The 26,285-nt window shown below is 41.2% G+C and overlaps 1 protein-coding gene across 1 annotated transcript; it reads right to left on the bottom strand.

Annotated features, from left to right (window-relative positions):
* Nucleotides 1–45: 45 nt before the first annotated feature.
* LOC138629400 (inactive carboxypeptidase-like protein X2) lies at nt 46–25,837 on the bottom strand. The gene is made up of 14 exons (XM_069713058.1): nt 25,371–25,837; nt 22,205–22,306; nt 16,961–17,070; nt 14,774–14,913; nt 11,683–11,767; nt 10,468–10,618; nt 9,382–9,470; nt 7,408–7,531; nt 7,038–7,234; nt 5,931–6,110; nt 4,684–4,981; nt 4,233–4,372; nt 3,125–3,224; nt 46–949 (listed from the first exon to the last, which is right to left on the bottom strand). Exons 1-14 carry the CDS (start codon nt 25,651–25,653, stop codon nt 693–695), a joined length of 2,256 nt encoding a protein of 751 aa, XP_069569159.1. The 5' UTR covers nt 25,654–25,837; the 3' UTR covers nt 46–692.
* Nucleotides 25,838–26,285: the final 448 nt, after the last annotated feature.

Raw genomic sequence — 26,285 nt, forward strand, 5'->3', positions numbered from 1 at the left:
CTCGGTGCTTAACAAGTAAAATCCACACATGAGCAGCTAAAGAGGTTCAATTTGTGCAAATATGGTCTTTATTTAGTAACTGAAAGCAAAATGTTTATTAAAAAAATTAATCAATGACACACAACAGTTCACTAAGTATGCAAGTCTTTTTAAGGACTGAACACTAAACAAGTGCAGGTTATAAAGCTTTTGCAGGGGTTTACGTAACTGTTAATAAGATAAGTTAATAAGTATGTACATAATGACATTCATGGCAGTTCCTCACAGTGGCTAAAATTAGACGCTAACGAAGATTCCTCATCTGTAATTTGTATTTTAATTTTATTTTATGTAAAAAAATAAGTTCTAGCGTGATTATGATCTGTTATCTGCACTATGTAGAGTTGATGTGAGAAGGAATGATGGTAAATGTCTTCATATTTCTTATTGATGAAGACAAAACTACCGTGGATATGAAGAAAAGTTGAGATGACAACGGTGAAGTTAGAGAGAGCTTGTTTTCTGGGGATGAAACCAAAACCAAAAATCGAATCGAGCGCCCCATTTTAAATTAATCCACATTTTCAGTCTCCAAACAATAATTCCACTGACAGCACTCAGGAGGAATCTTACACGGGTCCAAACCTCAGCTTGGACTTCACCCCAGTCTGATCAGAGCAGATGTTTGTTTTTAATTCTTCCTATGGCAGTCATTATGTCCCCAGACGTCTTTCTCTGGACCTGCGAACTTGGAACTGCCTGTTGGTCAATCTGATGGGCTGCTTGTTGAATTTTTCCATTATTTCCTTGATTCGTGACAAGTTGGTGCGGCCGATGGTGAAGTCGCACCTGGTGGCGCCCATCTCGTAGCCCACCTCGCACTTCTTACTGGTGATGCTGTAGCCCTCGGCCCTGGCTGTTACTCTGTACTCTCCAGGGTTCAGCAAGCGCCAGTAATCACCGTCAGCAGCTGAAGAGACACACAGCGAACAGATACTTTGCACTTTTGTTGTTGGGTTGCAAGGAAAGTGCAGCGTTAAACTTGTGTCTTTAGTTTTTACATTGAGCTCCAGGCTACAAAATAGAAGTCCAGCAAAAACACGCTGCCTGTCTGACATTAAACATCTTCAGAACAGCAAATTAATGTGACAAACAGCAAATACTGAAGATCTGACCGGGTATTCAAATACTCAGCTGTCTGTGTGTACCTGTGTACTGTGTATATTGAGTTTCTGAGTCATGATGTTAATTGTTGGCTAGAAAAGGGTTTTTAGCAGAACATGACGACGACGACAGTGAAGTTGACCTTTAACCTTTGGATATCAAATGTCATCACTTCATCATTTTATCCAATTAAACATTTGTCTGAAATCTTGTCATGATTAGCAAATTCATTATTGAGTTATTGCCACAAATGTTTTCGTGAGGACCTTTGACCACCTAAAATCTGATCAGGTGATCCTTGAGACGAAGTGAAAAGTTTCTCCCCAGTTTGTGCTGACTGTTTTTTTCATTCCTAGAGAAATTGATCTTACTAGTCTTTGCAGGAAAAAAACGTGCAAAAATGTAGAAAATGACATGTGATTGTGCACATGTGAAACATGCGGTTTTGGAACATTTTCATGCTGTAGTGTGTGAAGCCAATGTAGATTCCCATGTAAAAACTTTTCCACATATTTGTCCCCATGATATCATTACAAAATGTGGTAAACATGTGTCATGCATGTGATCGCATTAGTTTTCCTCGTTAGCAATTCATTTTACCATTCATGTTGTATCCTCAAAAGCTTTATAACGGACCGTGTAAACATAAAACTTTGGCTAAGTCACTAGACGCATAACAGACACACATTACTTTTGCAACAGCAGCGATGTGGGAACCTTTGTCCTAGAAATCTGAATTTAAACAGCTCACTCAACAGTGGCAAATAAAATAAATATTATAAAAGCCTTCATTTGGAGCTGAAAATAAATGTTGCAGAGTTCTCTGTGTTCTACTTTTGAGAAGGGAGGAGTTCTATACTCGTGTTTTTTTTTTAAATAGCTCTGCTTTGTCACGTCGGATTTTCTCAGGCTCTCTATGCTGAGCGCTGCCTTTATGTGACCTGGATACACGAGTGTGCTTGTGGTTTATTTTCAAGCCTTTGACTCACTCACAAAAACGACAGAGATGCTACCTTCCTGTCATCCATCCACCCACCTGACACGTTTGAACAACCACAGAGACAAATGAAATATGATGGCAGGTCTGCTCGGGTCAACTGTCGATCAGCAGCAGAGACATTCATTACCGTACACGGACATAACGCTCACATCACTCACATTTAGGTGGCAGAAGGGAATTTAATCGTTTCCTGAAATGCTTAAATGTAAAATACCAATAAGCTAATGAATTTTGTCTGGTTTTAGAAATCAATGTATCGGTAGCAGAAAAGCTCTGCCCTGTCTTCTCAGTAACTACTTCTTTGCACAAGTCTCTGAAGGGTCGCAGTTTCAAGGCAAATCTGCTCAAAAGGTGGAATTTAAAAAATAACTAGCTGGAAATCTTTCTTGACTTGCAACTGAGAACAACATGGCTTCTAAAAGGAAGCAGTGACTTGTACTTAGTTCCAGGAATAATAATGGCTAATGTCCTTTTGGACATTTGATTTCATGCTCTAAGTGAAAACTACTTTGGCTTTGAAGCCCGCATTTCTTAGGCATCAGCAGAGATTGCCTTGAGGACTCACAATTGATAGTCAAATTCAGAGCAGGAGGCCTCGACAGCACCGGCCACGACTGTGAACTGAGTCAGACTCCAACCTGCGGCTTTGCTAAAAAAAAAAAAAAATCACCTGGTTTTGTTTATTCCTTTTTATTCCATCTCACAATGAAATGCTACCTTCGTGCGAGAGGCTGAAGTGTAGAGACAGTCGAGTCAGTGCACCCTGAGGTAGCTTCTTCTGCTTTGATTGCAGAATCTCAGCTTACTCACATCAAATTTCAGATGAAGGGAAAAAAAAAAATACCCAGATGCTGCAAAAAAAAAGACAGGGACAGCTGCTTGCAACCAGACAGCCTGTAAGCTGAACAGCGTTTTCATGTGAACATGTTTAAAATAAACACGTTCACACACGAGGATCTGATGAAATGCTTTGCAGTGTACCTGTGCGAACATCATGGCTGATGCCCTCCACAGAGATGATGGCGTTAGCTATTCCACGACCTTGCAGGTCCCTGACGACACCTTTGATCCCGCGATGCGCCTGCATGTGAAAAACATGAAACCATGTGTGAATCTTGGTTCCTCCATCAACATCTACCGAATTATTTGACACAATTGGGTTTGTAGTGCTATTTGTTGAAGTGCCAGGAGGCACCAGCGATGAACATGTACGAACTTACGCTGTTAAGTTGTTGGCTCTTTCTGAGGTTGTGAACTACCGTTCCTACGGCGGCAAGTTTGACACAGATTATTTTCAACAGATGTTATGGATTTATCAGCTGAAGTGTTACTATCTGATTTCAGTCGCAAATAGGCTCCTGCGAATGTTTCACAATAAAAGGCTTGTTTTGAAATGAAGGATGCTCGGGGGCTTTTAATTTGAAATGGACACAGGAAGTGTTGAGTTTGTATTGAGATGTAATGCAGTAGCTTTAACAGGGCAAACGGTGTGTGTGTGTGTGTGTGTGTGTGTGTGTGGGGGGGGGGGGGGGGGTCAAAACTACACATTGAGTCATTTTGGGCAAAAGTTGCTGTTTTGTCTCAACCCCTTGGTGTCTCATAGATACGTGCGAGATGCCTCAGGTTGAAAAAAATACATGCTTATGGTCAGGAAAAAGGGACATTACGCACATCCTGTGTTTTTTGTTTGTTTTTGAGCTCAGGCTTTATGTTTTCTTAGTGACAGGCGTTTATGGGAAATGTCCCTCAGAGGATTTAGTTATTAAATTTGGTTTCCTGTCGGTTTTTACAATAAATTTCAGACCCTGTCTTTGGGTATCTCTTTTTTTTTTTACCATAACACCCATTTAATTGTCCGATAGTTAACATCTCTTCTGTATTCTATATGTTCAGCTCATAGTGTTGATACAGCACTTTTAAGTCTGTGCTTTCGTGAGAAGAATAACAGGAACAAATTCCTAAAATAACTTTAAAACAATAAAAAGCTTGTGTTTATGTGACTTTATGTATTATTTTTTTGTATGTACACGTGTTTTTCTTGAGTGTACTGAAATGTGTTAGTTGCGGGGGCTATACTTCGCCTCTGTACCTGCTCCATGAAGACAAGAAGAGACTCGCGATTGTTCTCCCACTCCTCAGGCAGCTCACTCTCATGAGGGAATTTGTCACAACCCACATACATCGAGAGCTCAAAGCAGTTGGTGTGCAAATAGCTGAAGTCATTCATACCTGCCAAGGAAGACAGACATATCTGTTGGCTCGCATAATCTTAGGTTAGAAGTTAATCTACTTAATGTCGACTTATTTACTTTGAAACGCTCTTAATTTTGTCTTTCATTGTTTGTTTATCTTTCAAATTCGTACACGATGCTTCGGGCTATAATCTAGAAACTTTTGAAGCCGCGAAAGGGGCTCAGTACTGAATATGCAGATAGGCTAAAAAAAGCTACAGCTCACAGGCTCAGAGCTGAGCAGAGAAATCCTGCATAATTCAGTGTTGGGATCAGAGAGGAAACACTCAGCCAGATATGGACACTAACTGCCGGCTGCAGTGTGCCAGGACGCTCCGTTGATGGTGCCATCCTCCTTGGCGAAGTCTTCCGTGTGGCACACCCGTCGGTTGGAATCAGTCATCAGGCGGTGGGTGGATGCATAGGAGAAAGCCAGCCAGCGGAAGACGTGGTCGTCCGGGGTGGGGGTCAACTCCCTGCTCACCCCTTGGGAGCGGGTTTTGTCGTACGGGAAGGTCACCACCAGCTCCCCTCCCTGGATGTTACCGCCCAGCACAAAGGGCATCTTCTCCATCCATGCTATCAGAGCTCGTGTCTCCACGGCAACCTGCGGCGGGGACACGGGGAGAGGGGTGGATAATGTGATCCGTGCAATCATCTCAGTTTGATTGCTAAATTAACTCCCTCGTGCTAAAAACAATTTCCCCTCGACGTGCTCTCAAGAGGGAGTGACGAAGCTGTCAAAGAGGTCGTTCACACGATCCTCACTGTAAACAAATTTCACTAATTGTTACTCTGAAATAATCATTAAGAGGTTGCAAACCAGCTTGCATCCAGTGGCTTGTATTTTCACGTTATAATCAGGAAATTGATCAAATTGCCCCTGATGTTTGGGCTCATACGCCAGCCCTGTTCTCTCTAAGCAATGCTCAGCCCAGTCAGTCAGTCAGTCAGTCAGCCATGCAAGCAGGAACAGTTTTACAGAAATGTGAGAACGGATGGGGATCCCAGCTCTGCAGCATCTATTCTGGAGGCTCTGTGTGACTCACTCATGACTCACATAACGTCAAAACACTCGTGAGGCTGAGCTTTTAATAGATTGCCGGGTATATTTTAGCTCACAGCCTCTTCGTCACACAACGCTGCTCCCAAAATAGATGGCGCTGACGTGCCCTCGTGACGGTTTTACCCTTTTCAAAACGCTGATGATTTCCACCGTGAAATTTGTTTGTTATACTGGAGAAGGTGCAAGTAGAGAGAACAGTGTCACGATTCATCACCTGGAGGTGAAGTCACAGCAAACTAAATGGCACATTATCGAAGATGCTGCACATGGAAGACAACATTTAAATTGCAGACAATGAAATGTTTGTGTGGAGGACTTTAAAAGCATTCCAGTTTACATTTCTCTTAAGTTGCAGCTCCTACATTTTGACATACATATGTGGTATTTCTGGAAAACCCTAGTTTGAAAATTACATCTGTAGAGATGCTGAAATTTCCACATTAAATTTAATATATCATGCAAATTCTCTGTAACAGTCAGTAAGACTCACTGAGGCGTTTTTGCTCTGGTACCACTCTGGGATGGGAACATGGTGGTTGAACATTTTGCGAGGAACCCACTTCTTGGCCTCAGTTTCCCACAGAATCGTGTTGAGATCGGGAAAGTTATGGTGAATGTCTATTCCATCGTTGCTCCATCGACCCAGAGACCAGCCGCTGAGCTCTGAACCCTGTGTAACAGAAAACAAAAACACAATGTGTAGGAAATTCTGAGAAAATGATAGATTTTAGTCGGAACACAGTTGTCTGATTTGCAGAAGGAACCAGTTGATCCACCTTCCAACCCTTACCTATAGTCTCTGGATAGTAACTGAAAGTTCTGAGACTGCAGATTCAAGCAAGGATGTGAGTTTCCTGTGCAGGGTGGGCGACCTCATCGTTACAGATGGGGAAAGTTGCTCCAACATCCTGATTAGGAGCAGCCAGGTTACCAAAACAATCAGCCAAAAGAGGCCAAGAGTTGCAGAGATGCAGAGCTGACCATTTATTATAAGTGGATGTAGCACTCTCTGCACTATTACTGACCCTTCCACATTATACAAAGTCATCTGATTCAAGCCAATATCGAAAATATTTCTTAGAAAAACATGAATCACTGCATCAGCCATGAAAGAGTGACGTGCTAAAAAAAAAAGGAGAAGAGAGGCCTGTCTGCTGCCACTCTATAGGCCTCATGGTTAAATAGGCTCATCTCTTTTCATCGTGCATGTACGTGTACAAATGTGAAAATTTGTTGTTTGGTGCCTTTGTGAAACAAAGCGTTTCAGGATGTATAGAGCACTTACACAAGTTTCCTAATGACGAGCACTGTCAGGCTTGTTTTGTAGCTCTCCGTCTTGTCTTTATCTGCGTGTGTTTCATTACAACTGGGCCTTTAATCTCAACGTGCACCTGATTTAAACGACACGTGTTTCAGAGGTATTTTGCAGCACTCCAGCCCACTTGCATTCATTGTTCATCAGATCATTCAAACTAATTTTCCATCATGCACCTGCACCACTTTTATCAGGAGAAGACCTGCCGAGCAGATATGGTGCTGTTTTCACCCGAGGCCAGCTCGTGATGCGAGGTCACTAATAGCTGTCTTGCAGACCTACCACTTCAAAGGCTTTCTCGTACCCATCGGGGTTGACAGATGGCAATAGATGGATTCTGGTCTCTTGCACCAGGTGACGTATCCGTGGATTGCCGGATAGATACTCCAGACACATGAACTGCATCAGCAGGAGCAGCAGCTCTCGTCCCAGCACCTCGTTACCATGGGAACCTGCTGTGTAACGAAACTCCGGTTCACCTGGTCAACAGGTTTATAAGAAGGGAGAGACGAGGGATCAATTATGCAGTCACAGCAACAACAGCCACACAGAGAAAAACACTGGTGGGAACACGGTGTGATGTCTTGTTTTTACATAACATAAAGTCTTGTTGCATTAAACCACATCGTTGTGTAAACTACAAACTACTCACCCACTTCATGCTCTCCTGGGTTGTCAGAGATCTCAATGGCATACAGCTTGAGGCCACTGTAGCTCTTTCCTATGTTATAAATCCGGGTGATGTTGGGGCACATTTCATTCACCACCTTCATAAGCTGTGGAGGGTAAACAATGGAGCATCAACTCTTGAGAAATCGTTTAAAAACTGACCTAAAGTATGTGAACCAGAAGTTCAACCGTTAGGTTCCAACCTGATATGCAGCAAAGCATGTTAAATCAGTGTCAAGTGCTTTAGGAAAACAAAAACATGTAGACCTACATGGTTAGGGTTAAACTTGCTGCTTATTTTGACACATGAAAATTACACTTTGTAGTTTTTATTCTTCATTTCAATGGTGGATACCTGTAGTCTTACAACAGAACAAAATAGCCTCCATGTTACTGAACATTTCAAAAATAAATATCACCAGTGCTGTGTCACAGGCCTTATTAAATACCACTCTAGCCTGTGAGGGGGACTGTGTGAAAACTCTCAAGGTAATTACGGAGACAGGCTCATAGATTAAAATAGTAACAATTATCATTTAGCTGTATGGGCACGAGTGGTGACACAAAGAAGAAGCACAGCAGGAAAAAGACTAACCAGCTGTTGAGTAAAGTGACAGAGTTAATGCCAGAAATCTGTGTTTACTCGCTCTTCCAGCTGCTGGAGGAGTCATTAACCGGAACGATGGGGTTTTAATTAAGACTGGATTTAATCTTGACTTTTTCTAACCAAGTAAATCAGTAAACAAACGTCTGGCTGGTTGATAAAATAAAGGGTTACAAGTCGGCAGTGAAATACCTCCACTCAATTTAATAAAGCACAGCATTCCCTTGATAAATATACCTGGACGTATTTACCAGAATCAATGTAGGACATTTTGTCTTAAAGGCATGGATATTTTTACATATCCCACCTTTCTTATACAAACATAATAAAACTGGATAGGACAGACTATGTTTTAATCTTCATGTAGAAACTATACTTGGGCTAATTATTGAAGAGAAGCCGCTTGGCATGGATGAGCCGTAAATTTAACATCTTACTCTGTGAGGAATGCAGAAACTGTCCATCCTTTCCTCCTAACTATAATTTTTCTTAACAGTCTATGCTCTGGTAATATAAGTATTCCCAACGCTACGACATTATATCAGCTGTAATCTAAAAAAAGTATTAAATATTACAAGGGATATCTTTTTCACTGCTCCCGTGGGGCGTGTACTTTATTTGAGAAGTCTTAATTGGGTATTTTCACTTTAAAGTTGTGGCACGGCACTATTTAAACTGCTACTGATGAAGAGGAGGTACGATACCCGAAACTTGAATGGAGAAGTGCATTTTCAGGGGTGAAAAGACTTTAGAAAAGAAGTTTTAAAAATAGCCCTCCCCTTCTTTGTGAAGGCCTTTAAAGGCTGGATACCCTGTGTGACCTACGTTAGCTTTAGCGGGAAAGAAAGAAATGTGCTTTGATATTCCTGCAGTAGCATTTCAGGCTGCCACATTAGAAAAAAAAAACGGGTGCTTTACAATGAGCCAAACATTTGGAGCATTAAGTGTGGGCGTCCTAAACAGCAGTTCAGGACACATATAGTCAACTGTGTGGGACAGGGAGCAGCTACACTACAGAAGATTAGGAGCCACAGCACTTGTGCCATCACGACCACTGAAGCACAGTGTACACAGTGACAAATACAGCTGTCCTCCTTCTCAGTACAAACAGGCCTCTGTTCATGACAACTATATGAATAAGTAATGACACAACCCAGGAGATGCTTTATGCATTTTCATGTGGCTGGCAGGGCGCACTTCATTTGTTCTGTTGCACACTTTGTTCTTGCAAAGGACACAACTTGACTGGTGTTGGCTCACAGTTACACAAAATGTTTTATTTCTCCGCGTTCTGGTCTCTGCTGAATAAGAAAGCGGGCTGATACCTACTGTTGTCTGTTCGCTGCGACTCACCTGCCTCATTTCTTTGTAGCTGTGATGTCTGAAGTCTAAGTCGTCCGTTGTTATGACTTCGTTGCGTCTGTGGTAATAGTTATTTGGATCTGGAATCAGATTACTTACAGTTACTGATATTCCGAGATGAAAAGAGACGGCTTAGTTTCTTTTTTTTTTGCAGTAATAAAATCCAGTATCACGGCAAAGCGTGAAATAGACACGCCCGTCCACTACAGCAAAACGGGAGATAGCCACGCATTGGGCTGTCTAAGCGTGAAAGTTACACGTTTTGTAAGTGTACAAAGAACAATCTTTGGCGTTATTACGAGGAAGGAGGGGTGGCTTGGAGGCATTAGTCACAGACTGCCATATCGGACGATGAGGCTCGAAACCATGTTTTTTTTTTCCCTAAACCCAACCATGTGTTTTTGCAAAGTTTCAGTTTTCTGTAAATCACATGGCTCAAAGCATGCAGTAGGTTTCATTTTCCTCCACTGCAGGAAAACGTGTGACTTTCACACCAAACCGTGGCTATCTCACGTTTTACTGTAGTGGACAGGCGTGTCTATTTCGCGCTTTGCCATGATACCGGGTTCAATGACAAAAAAAGGAAGGAATGATCAGTCATGGCACGTGTTTTAGGACTATAAATACCAAGCACCTGCTTTCTTTTCTGTGGTTAATGTTTAGCTCGGCCAAAATGACTGAGAAACACATTTCCTTTCTTACCTCTAAAGGCATCAAGCCATGCAGAAAGTTTTGGTGCTTTGTGCCAAGGTTTTGAGAGATCTGCTTTACAGGTTTCCACCAAAACCCCAAAACAAAATGAAGGAAATTATTATTTAATTATCGTGCTGTTGGCATGCACAATTATACATGAATAACTCAGCAGCAGCAGCCTGTCTTTCCAGAAACAATGTCCCAGTTACTGTGGATCATCTCTGCAGACCTGTGCTGTGCAACGCTTTATTTTTTCAGTACAAAATGTTCCAGGGAAAATTGGTTCAAAACCTCAGCACATAAAACCAAAACTAGGCCCTGTGTTTTTTCCTGTCTGACTTTTTAAAGTTTCATGTGTCTGCTTTGTCCATACAAACCCGTCACCTGGCATAGGACAGCCAAGGATCTCCACTCTCATACAGATGCTGCCACTGTTGAACCAGGAGCGAGGGTTGACTCGAATGTATCGAGCCACCACAGGCGCTGGGAAGATGTTCCGGACTGGGATCTCCTTCTCTCTGTTACCACTGAATATCTACTGAGGCAAACAGATTCAGTCACGGTGAATAATCTGCCGTGAACACAATATTTTATGAAGTGAACTGTTGCTTATCTAAGTTTTGAATAGAGCATATTTCGAATGGACAATAGCTTTTATTTAACAGCTGTAAATGCACCAATCGTAGCCAAGAATGTTAATTGTCATCCATTGGTCTTTCTCAGATTTTCAGAATCAGCCTATAAATCTAATAAAGTTTAACATGAATAAAGATCAGAACATACAGTAGATCCTCTAGGAGCTTTTGGAAATTTGGAAAATGGACTAAAGGACAAAGAAAATATCATGAAAAAACTCTAAACAAACACATCCATGCACCTGCGCCTTGTCACTCAACTTTGATTCTACCGGGAGTTTATTGTAAATTTCAAAACCTACACTTGGAGTTCTTCTCCGCACCTTTTGGCATTTGAAAAGACCAACAGAGCAGTTTGGCATTTGGCACAAAAGGTGGGCGAGTGGGTGAGAGGGAAGCTTGTAGCAGGGACTAAATTACTGGAGGGGTATTATCTCCCACAGCGATGACATCAGCAGTGTGCAGTTACACCAAAATATCATTAACTGGGACGTGTTGGGAGGAATGAGCATATGATTTTATAATCAACCTAATCAGATTTGCCTGTTCATCAATGAAGGGGTTATTTATATATCCCCCTCGTTTTTTCCTTTCTTTTTTTACTTATTGGTGAGCAGTTTGCTGTATTTGGTTTCTGTCTATTCAATTACATCAAGTGCAGAAAAAAGGCGCAACTCTCACAACGAGCCAGGATGAGGTTCCCATCTGCTTGAGGATCATCAGTATTTACTATTGCCTCTCAGCTCATTAAGCCTGGAAATAAGCAGGCATCTGAATCTCCCTCTGTAATTGCTCTTAAGCAAGAATGAATTTTTCTATCTGCTTCCATTCAACCGGTGCTGCATGAAACAAGAGTCCTTATATAGCTGGAAAGTAAGAATAATAATGCCTGAGCTCGAAAGCTTTACAGAGCCTATAGATATACAGGAGAAAATTATTTTTAAATGTCATGACTGTTACTCACCAAGTCTTCCGAGCCATTCTTCAGCGTTATCCATGTGTGACTGTCGTTGCTGACCATGACCTTGTACGAGGTCACCCAGTCGCTCCTGATAACGTCATGAGAAAGTCAGAGAAAGGAAAAAAAGAACATCCTGTCAGGCTGAATTCAATGCAAATAGAGCACCAAGGTGATTGCGAAGAAGTCGCTCAGCAACCCATCCAGACACATTGAAATTCTCCAAGGGCCTAAAACCCATTTACAAATTGTACAACTGGAGAGGAGGTCAAGGAATTTATAAAGGAACTGTCAGCTGAGAGTTTTATTACTTCGAGGTTAGAAATGTGAGCAAAAGGGAGGTTTCTCACTCGTTTTCTTTTTTTTCTTTTTTTTTTTTTAACTGGGTCAAGTTGAGCCTGATAATCACAGTGAATTGCCTTTTTGTTTCACTTTATACATTCATTTATTCATTTGAATCAATGGGTGAATGTAAAAAAAAAAAAAAAAAACGTCGGTGGTGATTCAGTGGTCTACAACCAACAAAGTGCAATGCTTTAAATTCAAGATATTTTTACCAGTAAGTGCCAAAAGAACATTTTGAGAAATTCACCAACTTATTTTCTTGGCAAGAATGTTAGGACTGCCACATATGTATGGTATATGAGATGAGCCAGCAGCCTGTTAGCTTATCTTGAAAACAAATACAAAAGAAGAAAGCAGTTTTGGATTTATTCCAAACCTAGCAGCACCCATGAAGCTCACTAATTAACACATTAGATCTCATTTGTTTAATCTGTACAGAAAAAGAAACTTTAAATTTTGTCATTGTTTTATAGGCAGCTGCCCTTTAACTCAGGCTGGTGGCCCGGCAACCGCTGTGATGACAAGTTTTATCGAACTGCTGGCAAGTGAGGCCAGAACAAGAGTCCCAAGAAAGCTCCACATTTACATTTACAGCTGCATATTTGTTTGTTTGTTAATTTAATAAAGAACAACTTGAACCAATCAATTACCATATCCACCAAGGCGGGTAATAAAGCATTAGTTGATTTTGTGGCCCTGTTTTCAACAATCCATGTTGTGTTTTAGTAATTTCAATCTATTTTCCCGACTTTCCAGGCATCACTTGGTCCCCATTCATCTTGACAATCTATTAGTGCACTCTTGAAACTTGCTCACTTAGTTAAATCCATCACAGTGAACATCAAATCTGCATGAACTTTTGTCAAAGCTGCACCGTGCCAACTTTTAAAAGCAATTATGAATTGAATTATCATGCAACAGAGGGCACTTTGGCAAAAATCCTCTGTATTCTTTCTGAAAAGTTTGGGTTTTTATCAACCAATGTGAGTGTTACACCGAAAATATTCTGAATAGTTAACAGAACAAACTAAAAAAAAAAAAAAAAAATCCAGTTATATATTTGACAGCCTGTGGTTTAGACAAAAAAAAAAAAAGTCACTATGGCTACAGTAATATAGCCTTATAAATGCAGACTTGACTTAAATCCCTAATGGTGAACATCAGATTTTTACACTGTATGGAAATTAATTTGATCCAAATGGCTATCCAAGAAAGTTTATTTTAAAAGTACAGCATGAAATTGCAAACACAAGTATAAATATATAGGGGATGTAGTTACAGAGTTACAGCCTGCAAACACACCAGCCTGGTCCTTTAAAGATGGTTTATATAGAATCCAGAAAGGTAAAGCACCAGTACAATGCTTTTTATTTGTGCCCATAAAAAAAATAATTCACTGATGACTGAACGTCCCATCATGCCAAACGGAGCTCTACCCAGAGTGTGCTGGATGTAGCTTGGCAGCGTCTCTCTTGCTTTTGGATAAAGACATCAATGCTGAGCTGGTCCGGCCTGGTAGGAATTCCCAGTTCTGCTAATTAAAGTGTTGTTATAGACAGGAGCCCCTGAGCTCCGCAGACAGTTACATGCCCTACAGAGCTAATTGCGGAGAAATTCTGTCTCAGGCAATCGGAGTCCTCTGTGCCTTCACATCGCACCGGCCTTCAAGGAAAATTACAAACACAGTCTGATAAAGTGTCTCCCCGTGCTCTCTGATTACACGAAACAGTTTCCAGAAGTCTGTGCCACCCTTTCCAATTAAGAAGTGCAAAGGCTAAAAGTTGTCAAATATTATGATAAAGTAAAGTCGGCGTAGGTGGATGGCCAGATTCAGTTTCAAATCTTAATCTTAAAAAAAGTATTTGTCAAAGGACCCCCTTCAAGTAATTCTACACACTGAACAATAAATCGGTGTTTGTTTTAGGGTAAAACTTAAACTTGCTGTGTCTTTCACTGGGTCCCAATAACCATATTAGTTTGGGCCCAAAACACTCATCCCTCTTCATCTGAGTGTGATGATGACCATGCTTACAGTGCTGTTATTTTTTATGGTGTAGTGACTTTTTAAGCGATATGAAAGAAACAAGCTGCACTCCAATCAATCAAAGTCATAAATCCTTAATCCCTCACTGAGGGGATCAAGAAAAGACTTATGAAAAGGCCAAACACCAGTGAAGGTTCGGCGCCATGTGGACATAACTGAAGAGCCTGTTTTGTCTATATTTGTGAAGTAAAAAATGTCAGAAGGGTTTAAAGGAAGATCCAAGAGACGTTTGGAGCTCTGGAACAATTATTGCTGTTTGTCTCCTTCTATGAATGATTGTTCATTAATCGTAGTCATTTTGAATTTCCTGCCATATGTAATTAGATTTTCTGGCATTGTACTTTGTTTTTGGTTTTTTTGTGTCTTGCTTTTATTATTCTCTTTATGGACTAGACTATAAGACTTAAATTATGATGAGTGATTAATGCAAAGAGGCCTGCATTGGCAGACCTTTGCAAAGCAAACAAAACAAAACAAAAAAAGGCAGAAGATTAAAAGATAATTTATTCTTAAATGTGCTCAATTATAAAAGCTCCTTGGAGGTCGCTGTTCATCCAAAAATAAGTGGCACAAATGTATCAAACCAACTTTCCACCACCTTGCACAAAGCACCCCATGGCCCCAACCCCCCCCCCCTCCACTTCCTCCCCTGCAACGTTAGCTAATCATCTGCAACTCTCCATGCAAGTCTGCAGGGTTCCTACTCACGACCAGAGGGAGCTCCTGCCTTGTGTGATGACCCCGGTGAACTTTGTGAGCCTCCTGGCATCCACCTCCAACCACTGCAGCGGGTCATCTCTCCCGGCGCACCAGGCACCGTCATAGAGGTCATCTTCATATATGCCGGCCTGCAAGCCAGAAAACAGCCAAGTGGAGCGCAAGTTTTACTCCAGATGTAAATGCCGACTCACACTTACGGTGTGTACAGGCACAACGCACTGCCTGGATATACATTTCTTAAAGGTTACTTCTTAAGCGTTGACAGTGGAGACAATGAAGTATGAAAAAGTCGACAAAGGCTGAGCTGTTTGGATTTGCTTCTCTGTCTAGATAAGAATCAGGCTGGATCATGAGCAGAATAATGCCAATAAAGTTAAGTTACAGGAACGAGCACAAAACATATTTGTAAAAAAATTTTTTTTTTAAATGCCTGAGTGTTGACGGAGCTTCTTTCCAAATCCCAGCATTTTTTTTTTATTTTTTTTTTATTGTAACGTGAGGACGAATTTTCAACAGCTGCCCGATTACGATACATTGAATGCTACTCTATAAAGCTTGCACTGCACCAGCTGACACTGTTGGCTCAGAGCAAGACGTGTGAACATTCACGCTCATATATGCTGACAGGCCACACTGTTTATCTTCATCATCGAAATTCAAACATTATAATGACATACTGAACTAGAGCCTACAGCACATAATATCGCGGCCTTTTTATCGTAACGGTCAGGTCTCTTTTGAAGTACGCCACGCTTATTATGCCTTTTTTTTTTTTTTTTTTTTGAAACAGAACAGTTAATCATTTAAAGATCTAAGCAGAGAAGAAAGCGGCTTGACACATCTACATTTACATATTCTAACCTCAGCGGTGAGTCAAAGGTCATTGTGTATGTTAAACAAACTGAGTGGCTCATCCGCCTTCCTGTCATAATGGGGGTTTGACAAGGAAAAGAAAATATGAATCATACTTTAATTAACATGCAGCTGGGAGAGGATTGTTTCAGCCGCATGTGTTCAGCTGCCTTGAAGCAAATTTCTGGTTTATGCACAGAATGTGTAAGTTTATTGTTCAGTAATGGATGTAATTTGCAAGTAGCTTCCTGCCGTAAGGGTTCTGATTCATGTACAAATGTAAATGAATAATGGAGGAAGTTTTTGGCTAGAAGGAACGAGTGATTACTTTTAGGTGCCAATCCACATCCAGGTGCAGATCATGAATTATTTACCATAACATGATTGTCTGTCACTGTATGTATTTTTGCTACAGGATATGGACTGAAACATGAATTACTACTTTAGAAAAGAGAGTGCAATATCTCTATTTTTCATGATTTCCTGCCTCCATGTATCTCTCAAGACAAAGACATAGTTAAATTCATTCCAGCGCTGATGGTGTGTGCAATCTAAACAAACTGTAGCGGCTCCAAAAAGGGAAAACAAACCGAGCTCACTGGACACGGGCCCAATTCAACAGGCAACATCTGCTTTCTATGTGTTTCCCCTGATTTTCAGATAATTGGCCTTTGAATGGACGCTATCTCCGTCCTTCCCTGCACTTGCAAACACACAAAATAACAAATCCCTTGTTTTGTCCTTTGGTGTTTCTTGCCGTTGTGAGTGAATTAAGAGCATGTGTGTGTGTGTGTGTGTGTGTGTGTGTTTCATTAATTGTGCAGCTGGATTTGGAGCAGTGCGGCTTGCAGAAGATGAGGCTGGCTGCAGACTCTATGCAGGCTAATACCCTCAAAGCACAGCTTGCACTAACAGGAAATACCTCCTCTCCCAGATGCCAGCCCTTTTTTTTTATTAGGTCTGGGGATGCGCCCCTGGTTTGATGGCAGCAGTATTACTTTCTTTTTTTTTTATAGTTAGCTTTGGAGTATTAAAATATGCAGTGAGCTGAAACAGACTGATAATCTCATCTACGTTTAACAGAGGAAATGACAGTTATCGCAGCTGGAATCTTTCCATGAAGCCTAAAATATGAACTTAAACTGGTCCTGAAATTAAAAGATACTATCTCTCGATGATATTTCCTTTGTATTGCTCCTTTGTGGGAGGGGGACAAAAAAACGGCTCAAGAAAACATTAAAGCGAAAGGAAAGGTGAGATAGCCCAGGGTATAATGCAATCCCCAACACTTCAGGTAAGCTTGCCCAACACTTGCCGTCCTACCTGAATGTTAAGGCGACCTCTGTGCGCACCGAGGCCGTAGCGTTTCGTAGATGAAGCGTGAAGCTGGAAATCATCAATCTTCAGCGTCTCCAGTCCCATGGGAGGGCATCCTAGGTAACGAGAATAACAAATTGGCCAGTGATGGTAATGTTATGTATCACGAGTGGCATTTCTCCAGGAGAGTTGTGCTTTCTGCACTGCATGCTGTAGCCCCTCATAGTCCCCGCATTTATGAAGAGCTTGACTCTGGCAGTAATGAGCAATTTAGACTTTGCACAGTGAGCTCAAATGTGAGAAGCGCGAGGACACCAGACTCTGTGTTTGTTACTGAGAAGATCTAATAATAGCTGCAGAATGTGGTCAACACTTAGTTAACAGAGAACAGCTTCGCTCCCGTAATGTGAAATGCCCAATTAAAAGCAGAATGTGATTATTATGTTAGCAGCCTTCGTCACTGGTGATGTTTCTTCATCTTTGCTCTCGACCCAACACAACAACTCAAGATGGAAACGTCATCAAGTAAATCTCCTCTGCAGCTACTTTGATCACTTGCAGGACCCTAAGCACAAGTTTGAAAGGAGACAAATAAACACAAGTTGAAAAGGAGACAAATAAACACAAGTTTTTGTGCATTTCTGAGCACAAACAGCTCCATTTTTCAAAAGGTGGAAAATCAAACCATAAACGGTGAACCTGCTGTAAATTTTAAATTAAGTTAGACAGAGGCTTTCATGTTTTAACGGCCATGAATTTCAAAATGTGTCAAGCTTTATGCTTTTATGCTAATCTGTTGGACACAGATTAATGGCCGTACGCTATGAACGTTTGCGTTTTGTAATGCACACCTATCATATCCATCTAACTGTACCCTGAATATGTGATTAAATCTTTGAGCTGACTGTAGCAATATCATTATCCTGAAAGGGAGAAAATGGGGAAATTGCCGCTGCGGCTGTTAACCTGTCAAGCACCTTTTCAAGGTTTGGTTAAAACATATCAAATGTGATCAAGGGAAGACTTTTCAACGTCAGAAAGGGTTTTTTGAGGAGCTGTTTGTTACATAATAGACTTGGCAGATGATGAATGTTTAAATTTAGTCTTTCAGATTTTGAAATCAACAGATTTTAAAAGCAGAAAATGTCAAGCTTGGATAACCAGAAGGTCAGTTCTCATTATCCAAATCACTGGCTTTAACCAAACGCAGTCGACATGTATGTAAGGCTAAGATCAAAGCCTGATACATCCTCACTTTTCATCTCTCTCTGTGGGCCAAACCCCAAAATGCTCGATCCTACATTTCCCACAATTCAACATTGACCCTCCCCGCGTAATGAGCTGCACATTGAAGGTCAAAGGTCACATCGACCTCACGTTTGTCCCATTAGTATGAATGCAATCTCTCAAGAAAATCCTGGGAAACTTCCTTCAAATCTGGCACAAACCTTCACTTGTACTCAAGAACGAACTAAAAAAAACAAACTGTTTTTTTGTTAAAAGTCAAAGGTCAAGGTCTTGACTGGTTGACATTTAACTGTGAGGTGGTAATTTTAGTAGTTTACTAGTTTGTCTCCTGACATCGTTTGGGTTAATTTCAAAGATTTTGTCAGAGCCACAGCAGACGATAAACAACTGTTTTTAAGGGTTGAGAAGTCGTCGCTGTGACTAGTGAACTGTAGTGTGAAGTCCCGCTTTACCACTGATACCTAATGTGGTGGCAGTCACAGCTCTATGTGATGGGTTGTGATGCAGGCTGCAATGTGTGAACTGGATGTCTTGCTCTAGGCATGTTGAGTGGCCACATATTAAGTCATGCAGAAATGCTACAGTGTTAAACTGTCCTTGTCTTAACATGGAACATGCCATTCAAATACAGTTTCTTGAGTTTTGACTTGCAAAAGGAGGAATTTGTCAGTGATATAAGAACATTATAAGTTTGTTTCAAAAGCAGATCCAGTTGTTCCAAGTACACAAAGAGAATCATGTCATTCTGTCTTATCAAGCAAATCAAATAAATCCTGACACAACTAAATCTTGATGGAGTGGAGACATTGGCAGGATTTCTTTTACGTTTACTAATAATTTTTAGAACTGAAATTTTTGCCAGTATTCATGAAATTCAGTAGGAGATGACTGTGCAGGTATTCCTACAGCCTAAATAAAAGGATGATTCTAATTTATGCATTGAGTCCTATAATATATTCACTGTCAGCACCAGTGATGGTAATTAGCAGCCATCAATATCAACAATCAAATTATACCTAACTCCTTGAGTACATGGAGTTCCTTAATTATCTAGCAACACCCACTGACACTAAGGTTTGGCAGGAAAGCAGCTGCATTCAAGACACACGGTCTTTATTTGGGGGAAAAACACACACATAACAAAGTCTTTATAAGAGAAAGCTGCACATCACTAAAAGTGTTTTCGTTGCTGCTGGAGGGAGTTTGCAGTTCATTTGAACCAAAGCCTGTATTTAAGTGATTGCAGACACCGTGATGGTGTTCACTAAATAGAGCTCTTTGTGTGAGATTGGCTCATCGTTTTACGCTACAATGGATATCGTCCAGTGTGGGCCAAACGGGCATCTCAAAGCTGACGTGTGAAATCTCAGCGGCCCAACGGCTCCTTGGGTCAGATCAAGCTGTTTTTCAGACTTCTCTGGATCACAGCAATGGAATTTCAGAGCAAGAATTTCCGATTGGGCACCGGTCTGTTTGGACATGCGGCACATGCTCCACATGTCGCTTTCGCACAGACAGGACTGCCTTCGCAAGTGAACACCCAGAAGTGAAACAGGGACAGAGAGAGACGATGGGAGTTTCTTTAAGAATGTCGTGGATTTTTACTTTTAAAGAATATGCATATGAAGGTGGACATTTTAGCTCTGCAGTAAATCTTATACATGTTGCATAAAGGAAGTTGGCTTTGCATACCGGCCTGATGTGTCTGAGACGCTGTCAATCGCATGCTCTAAGGTTTTTAGAGAAACCACAGACCAAAAAAAAAGATCCCAAATCCACACATGCATGAAACGATTTATGTTCGGTGCATAAAGAAAACGTAGCTTGAGACCCAATTAAATCCTGATTTTAAACTGAAGAGTACAAGTTGATTAACAAGCCAGACACAAGGCCACTGGTAAGAGCTGTTAGCAAAATATGCACAGTAACTTTATATGGCAATAAAACATGTGTTGCTGTACTTGTGACCATGCGTGGATATATTTACAATCCTCTTGGACTCATAAAGTCAGCACTCTTTCTGTGTGTAGCGGTCACAACATATTGGGGACAACCCCATCTCTCAAAGCAAACGATCAAGGTTAAGTGGGAGACAAAAAACTCGACGGGTGCCGGCCATGTTGCAAGGCCATAAATCATTATCTCCAGCTGCATGCAATCCTTTCACAGAGGTCCCATGCAGGAAAAACAGCATCTGGCTTCGGCAATAATGTATAAGAGAAATGACAAGACAGACAGACGAGGCCTCATACTGTACGTTGCTATCTCGGCCACTTGGACTATTACCGCTGAGGTCCAAAACCAAGTGGGGAATCAAAGTTCAGTCACAAGTTTCTATTTCACATTTGGTGGTATTGAAATACTGTTGGAGTATAATTTATTCATATTATGAAGTTTATGGGCTGTAAGCTTTGAGATGCTTCCAAACAAAGTGTGTCCAACCCTTTTTTGGGGGAAACGCTTTGACCACTGTAAAAACAATCTAAACAGAAGAGGTGTTTTGTAACTTTAAATATTTGAATGAGGCTGTAACTTTGAAAGTATCACATTTCAATTTCTCATAAAACCATTGAAATGTTTAGTTGTGATGAACTACAAATTACAGTATCACAAGTACAGAAGACAGAAGATCAGCAAACTAACTTCTAACTAAGTTTAAAAACATTAGCATAAGCTGCTATTGATCAATCAAACCGCAGTGTGTTGAATTGATCAAGACTGCATTTTAATGATTACGATTTTGGCTTTCCATTTGTAAAAAGAAGATTGTATTATTTCTTTTTTCAACTCTGACAAACTCCAGCCTGAATCATCACAAGACAGCTGCACACAGAAAAGCTTCCAAGCAACTCTTCGTACAAGTTATACTTTTCAACAACCCAATTTTGAAAATAGATCAAATCAGTTTGACAATGCACGTGACAAACTGTGACATCCGAGCGGAAACCTCTGGTGCCAACAGATTTCTGTTACATCCGATGGGAATAATAAATGATCTGTTGAAACATCTGCTGGATGAAACTTTTGAAAAACTTCCTGTTGGCCTACGGCTCCCCATTTAATGAACTCCCAGTTGTTTTAATTTGGGCTTGGAGCAGGCACTCAGGTGCTTCTATACCTGGCCAAGTAATTAACATTTTGGAAGTGAAACAATTTCTGAAGGTGAGCAATGAAGCTGCTGATCAACACAAAGTCTATGTTTGCATATTGTTGGAGCCCTGAAAGTACAACCCTGCTACATCATCTGCTACCAGGAGACGCTGAAACAATCCTGCAAAACAGATTGGTATTGAGTCACAGTTTCAGCCGTGAAAACATGATTTTGGAAGTCGGAGACATCCACATTTTGTCAGTGTGAGCCATGCCAGGCATGTCGGCATGGTGTTCCCATTTTCCAACATGCAAGAATATCCAACTTTCTGCTCCGGTTCCCCAGTGACAAATTAAGAATGGCAGCCTTTCTTTCTCTTTTGGTATGTTCTTTTACCATTGCTTCAACATAAACACATAAATTCCCAGCTGGCCACCATACCCACTCTAAATCTCCCAAAATTATTAACCGCGGCTTGCCATAATGCTCGAAATGCTTTACACTGTGTCGTCTGAGGCGAAAGCACATGCGCTTTGCACTGACTCAGTTGAGCGAGTTTAATCTATCCTTTGACATGCCAGAAAGGCTACTGGGGCATCTTGGCTTCGGCTTAGCAAATATACTGTGATCCATGGAAACCAAACACAATGCCTCATCGGCAAAGAGGACATTGGTGCCTCTGTGGCTCGACTCCGCTTGAGAGCATCATCTTATACTGCCAGACCTTTCTTCTCCGGGAAAATATGCTTTCCAAAACTATTTTTCATGTCTGAGAGAGTTTGCTTCTTTTTTCCCATCATAACGACTCTTTTGGAAGTGGGGAAATAATCCCTGTGCATTGGAGGAAAAAGGAATTTTTATGAGATCATGAATTTCCCATAACAAGTGAGTGTCATCTGTTTTTCACTCACCCTCCTCTATCATGTTGTGTTGTCCATCTCCCTCTGAGATGCTGTTTGGGGTTTTCATTGGGCTCTTCTTGTTCTTCTCTGCCTTTTTGTTGGGTGTTTTCACTACAGAAGTAAATGACATTAAAAAGAAAAAGACATGCATATGGATCACAATTAAAATTGCTGATTCATAGTTGTCATCATAGAGAGGAGTAGCAACAGTGTTGACAAAAGATTAAAAAAAAGTCCTGCACATATGGTTGGATTCAGGATTTGGGACTGAACAGAGAGATCATCTCTGGGCACACAATTTGAAACGTCTAAACTCTTGTGCTCCCTATGCTCAAATATGCATTTTAATTTGTACAGTCATTGAAGATCTTTAACACAGTGATAATATATAAGAGATAACTGCCTCGAGGTTCAAATCCATGATGAAACTACCCTGTAGAGGAAGGATGGGGGCAGGGAGTTGCATTCCAGGAACTGAAGATAGAAGTGAGGCGTATGCTTTTTATTTGAATGAGTTTAAGGTCAGGATAGGCCCCACATGACAACAACCCCTCTCACATCTGAAAGTCTTTATCTTCATCTCATTCGAGGGACAGGTTAAAGCCTCCGCAGCGCTCCGAGCTGCACATGTGGCTCAGCGAAACAGATTTAGAAAGCACAGACACATATGGTCACAGAGACGTTGGTGTGGTGCAGGCAGCACTCATGGTGATGTGATGTTGATCAAAGGGTAGTGAAGTGAACTCAAGAAAATCACACTTCCACTTATATAGGCCACTTTTAAGCAGTGAAGGCATTGGTACTTTAACCACGGACCTAGCCTGATATTACTAGACAAAAATTCACTGCATGAATATATAAGTCTGGCCACGAGGAGTGTTCCCAGTCATGTCCTAATGGACGTAGATAGACCTCAGGTTAATTTTGAAACTATTGGATCGGCCTTTAACCAGTCAGCACCGACCATATGAAGCATGTTGTGTGCCGAAACTCACCGACAGAAACCCTCCCCCATTGTGAGCAAAGTGCAACGCCGTGTCGGTAAATCATGGTTGCAAACTTTGTAACGTCAAGTTAATAATACAAGAGGCATGGTTCTTGCTCTGGGTTCAATTCCTCGATATTTGCTAGCGTTCCTACAACTGTTGGTATCGCTTCGTCTTGCTCTACCACTGCCCGCATTGTTGGAACTACATTTTGAAACAAACACTTAATCGCACTTAGCTACCCCCACTGATTGCTCATTGGTTTGCCATTCAGAGTTGCTGAGCAAACCTTAATGCCAACAGGATTTCCAGACTATAATCACCGAAAAGACTGAAGCTGAAGAGTTCTATTCTCAGTTCACTCTGCACATCCACCTTTGAAAACTACAAGGTTTTTCATATTGTGTACAACTATAGCTAAGTTCAGGACCATTTAACTCACAGGTTTCATTCTGTCATATCTGATAAAAGACAAAATGATCCTCTTCTTACATTAAGAAACTTCTGCTTCTTTCTCAAAACCGTTTTTGGTAATGGAGATAAAAAAAAAAGCATACAAAGCAATTTATTAGAATCCCAAAACTTTTAGTTTTTAAAGTTGTTATGGCGAACATGTTGTCGAGGAGGGACATCAACTCCTGCAGGAAAATCTGTGAAACAGCCAGCTGCTTTGACACTATGCCATGTTCACAAGCTAGTTTATTTGTCTTTCTGATACACAGTGCTGGGAAGGTTGAATAGAGTCAGTTTTATTAGAGGTTTTTTTTTTTTTGTTTTGCTCACTTTGTCTGGAGATGATGAGATGAGAGCATTGAGAATGAACCGAAAAGTAATGAGCTGCAGAAGCAAAGCAAGAAGCAGAAAGGTGATAAAATGCTCTACAACGCTGAGGGGAACGGCAGAGTTCAGTGATAATTTCCTGTGGGTTTGTGGTGCTAAGGGACCAGTTTTACATTACATCTAGTCATCTGATTTAATGTTTATGTAAAAACAAATATTGATCAGTGCAGCTTTAAGTTCACCAGTTCTATTGATAATTATATAGTGGAAGTTAAGAGTTCCCATATTTAGTTGTACCATCAACTAACAAGCTGAAAATCATTTCACTTTAAGTCTTTGCAGTCAGTATTCATGTGCCAATAACACAAAACAATCAATATTATTAATGTAATGCAGAGTGATGAAGATATAAAAACAACTTTAATCAAAGGGAAGCAGTGATTTCTGTATATTTCCATGTTATCATCTTCCTCCTCTCTTTCTACCTGCAGCAGGTAGTCCTGTTCAGACACGTGAAGCCAGATGCCTGAAACATGAGGTCACTGTCTACGCAGCTGCTCTACATTATCGGCCACCAACCAACAGACACCCTCACGCCTGTTACTGTCCTCCAATCACCTGGCTGTCTTTCTAACATACCTCCAGACCTGCTACCGCATGAGATGATTCCATTTCTGGCCTGGACAGGACAGCACTGCAGTGCATAGCTGCTTTAGGGAAAGTGTGGATTTCACATGTGCTCCCGCACCTCTGTATAATGCAGCCCTGACCTCTGTCTCACATGAAGCCTTTAATCCTGCTTGATGTGCAGAAGCCACACAGAAACACAGCTGTGATGTATATGCATTCCGGGAAGTGAGGAGAAGAAGGAGGACTACTCTTGGAGGTCCTTGTTGTTGTTTCTTTTCTTTCTTTTTTTTTGCACATCCATCACCATGTGAATTGAATTCAGCTGCTCCTCTGGAGTCAAGGAGCACATGAAGGTTCAATTTGATGCCTCAAACTTTCTGTTTTCATTAATAAAACAGCATGAGTGAGGCTTTGAACAACATTATACTGCAAGCATCCACTGATATATATATTAAAAAAAAGCCAGAACAACAGGTGTTATTTAAAATAATTGCATCATTAATTGTATTAAAAAAATACCTAAAAAAAACATCAAAGTCGGAACATTGACTCATAAGTTAACTGAACATAAAAGATTTTGCAGCCACACAAATATCTGTCTGAATATTCGGTTGTGACATTTACAAAATTATTATCTTTAATTATTTGCTATGGTAATGATAAGATTCTTTTTTTAGAGCAGATTTTACTACAACAAAGCTTGAGACTGATATTGTTTTTTTTTTCATTATTATTATCTTATATTATATTGTCCTCCTGAGAGATGGCAGTGCATTTACCTGATTTTGCATCCACTGTGGTTTTATCAGTCCGCTTGCTGCTGTCTGTCTTCCCCTTGGGTATTTTCTTGGCAGGGTTTTGTCTGGGGTGTTCATGCCCATCAGGTATCGAGGCCATGGGCTTCTCCAACATTTGGACCTGGTTGTATTGCTCTCTCGTCAGCAGCTCCTGCATGTAGTAATCCTCATCCTCACCGGCAGAGCCATGGCTGAGGTCTGCAAACCCCACGAGGAGTCCCAGCAGAGCCAGGGGGGTTAAGACGCTGAGGTGTTGCCTCGTCATGACCTGGGAGATTATCTCCAGCTGAGAGTCCTGACGCCGTCTCCAGAGGAGCCTGCTGCTGCTGCCGGGCTGCGTCCCATCAACTGCCTCTCTTCCTCTCCCTCCCCACTCCAACACGAGGAGTTCACAAAGTTCTCAAAGAAATCCAAGTCGCTGACGAAAGCAGCGGAGCCAGAGGGTCCATGGACGCCTCAGCCTGGGAAAAATGCAGCGAGGGAGGGAGACTCGCAGCGAGCAAGGAGATGAGGGAGCAGAGAGGAGAGAGGCAGGGAGACAGAAATTACAGTTTTCCCCTTTAGATGCTGGCAGGTGACTCAAAAAAAACATTTGTGTGGTGTGTGTGTGTCTGTGTGTGAGAGAGGGTGTGTGAGCAGTTCAAACTGCTGACACATTGCAATCATTTTATTGGTCTGGGTCGAAGTAAAATAGGGATAAATTGACAAATTCAGGATCTGGTTTCATTTACATCTCCTCCCACTCTGTCTGGGGCAAGTTTCCGCTTTCCTGCGAGGGGAACTATCAACCAACTCTTTGTCTTCAAAAGAGAAGCAGAGACAAGTGTCCTGGTCAACATAGGGGTGTGTTCAAAGTCCAAACTGGCACAAAACATGCATTCCCAAACAAACAGATGG

This window comes from Brachyistius frenatus, unplaced genomic scaffold (genome assembly GCF_029030835.1).
Source record: "Brachyistius frenatus isolate BFR_SWC_R1_liver_20210118 unplaced genomic scaffold, ASM2903083v1 Contig_115, whole genome shotgun sequence".
Lineage (NCBI taxonomy): Eukaryota > Metazoa > Chordata > Actinopteri > Embiotocidae > Brachyistius > Brachyistius frenatus.

Coding starts and splice junctions, on each gene's coding strand:
- LOC138629400 (XM_069713058.1), bottom strand. CDS start 25,653: ATGACGAGGCAACACCTCAGCGTCTTAACCCCCCTGGCTCTGCTGGGA. Junction 10,619..11,682: donor AGAATGGCTCGGAAGACTTG/GTGAGTAACAGT, acceptor TTGCCTCAGTAG/ATATTCAGTGGTAACAGAGA. Junction 4,982..5,930: donor ACCAGAGCAAAAACGCCTCA/GTGAGTCTTACT, acceptor TCCCCGCCGCAG/GTTGCCGTGGAGACACGAGC.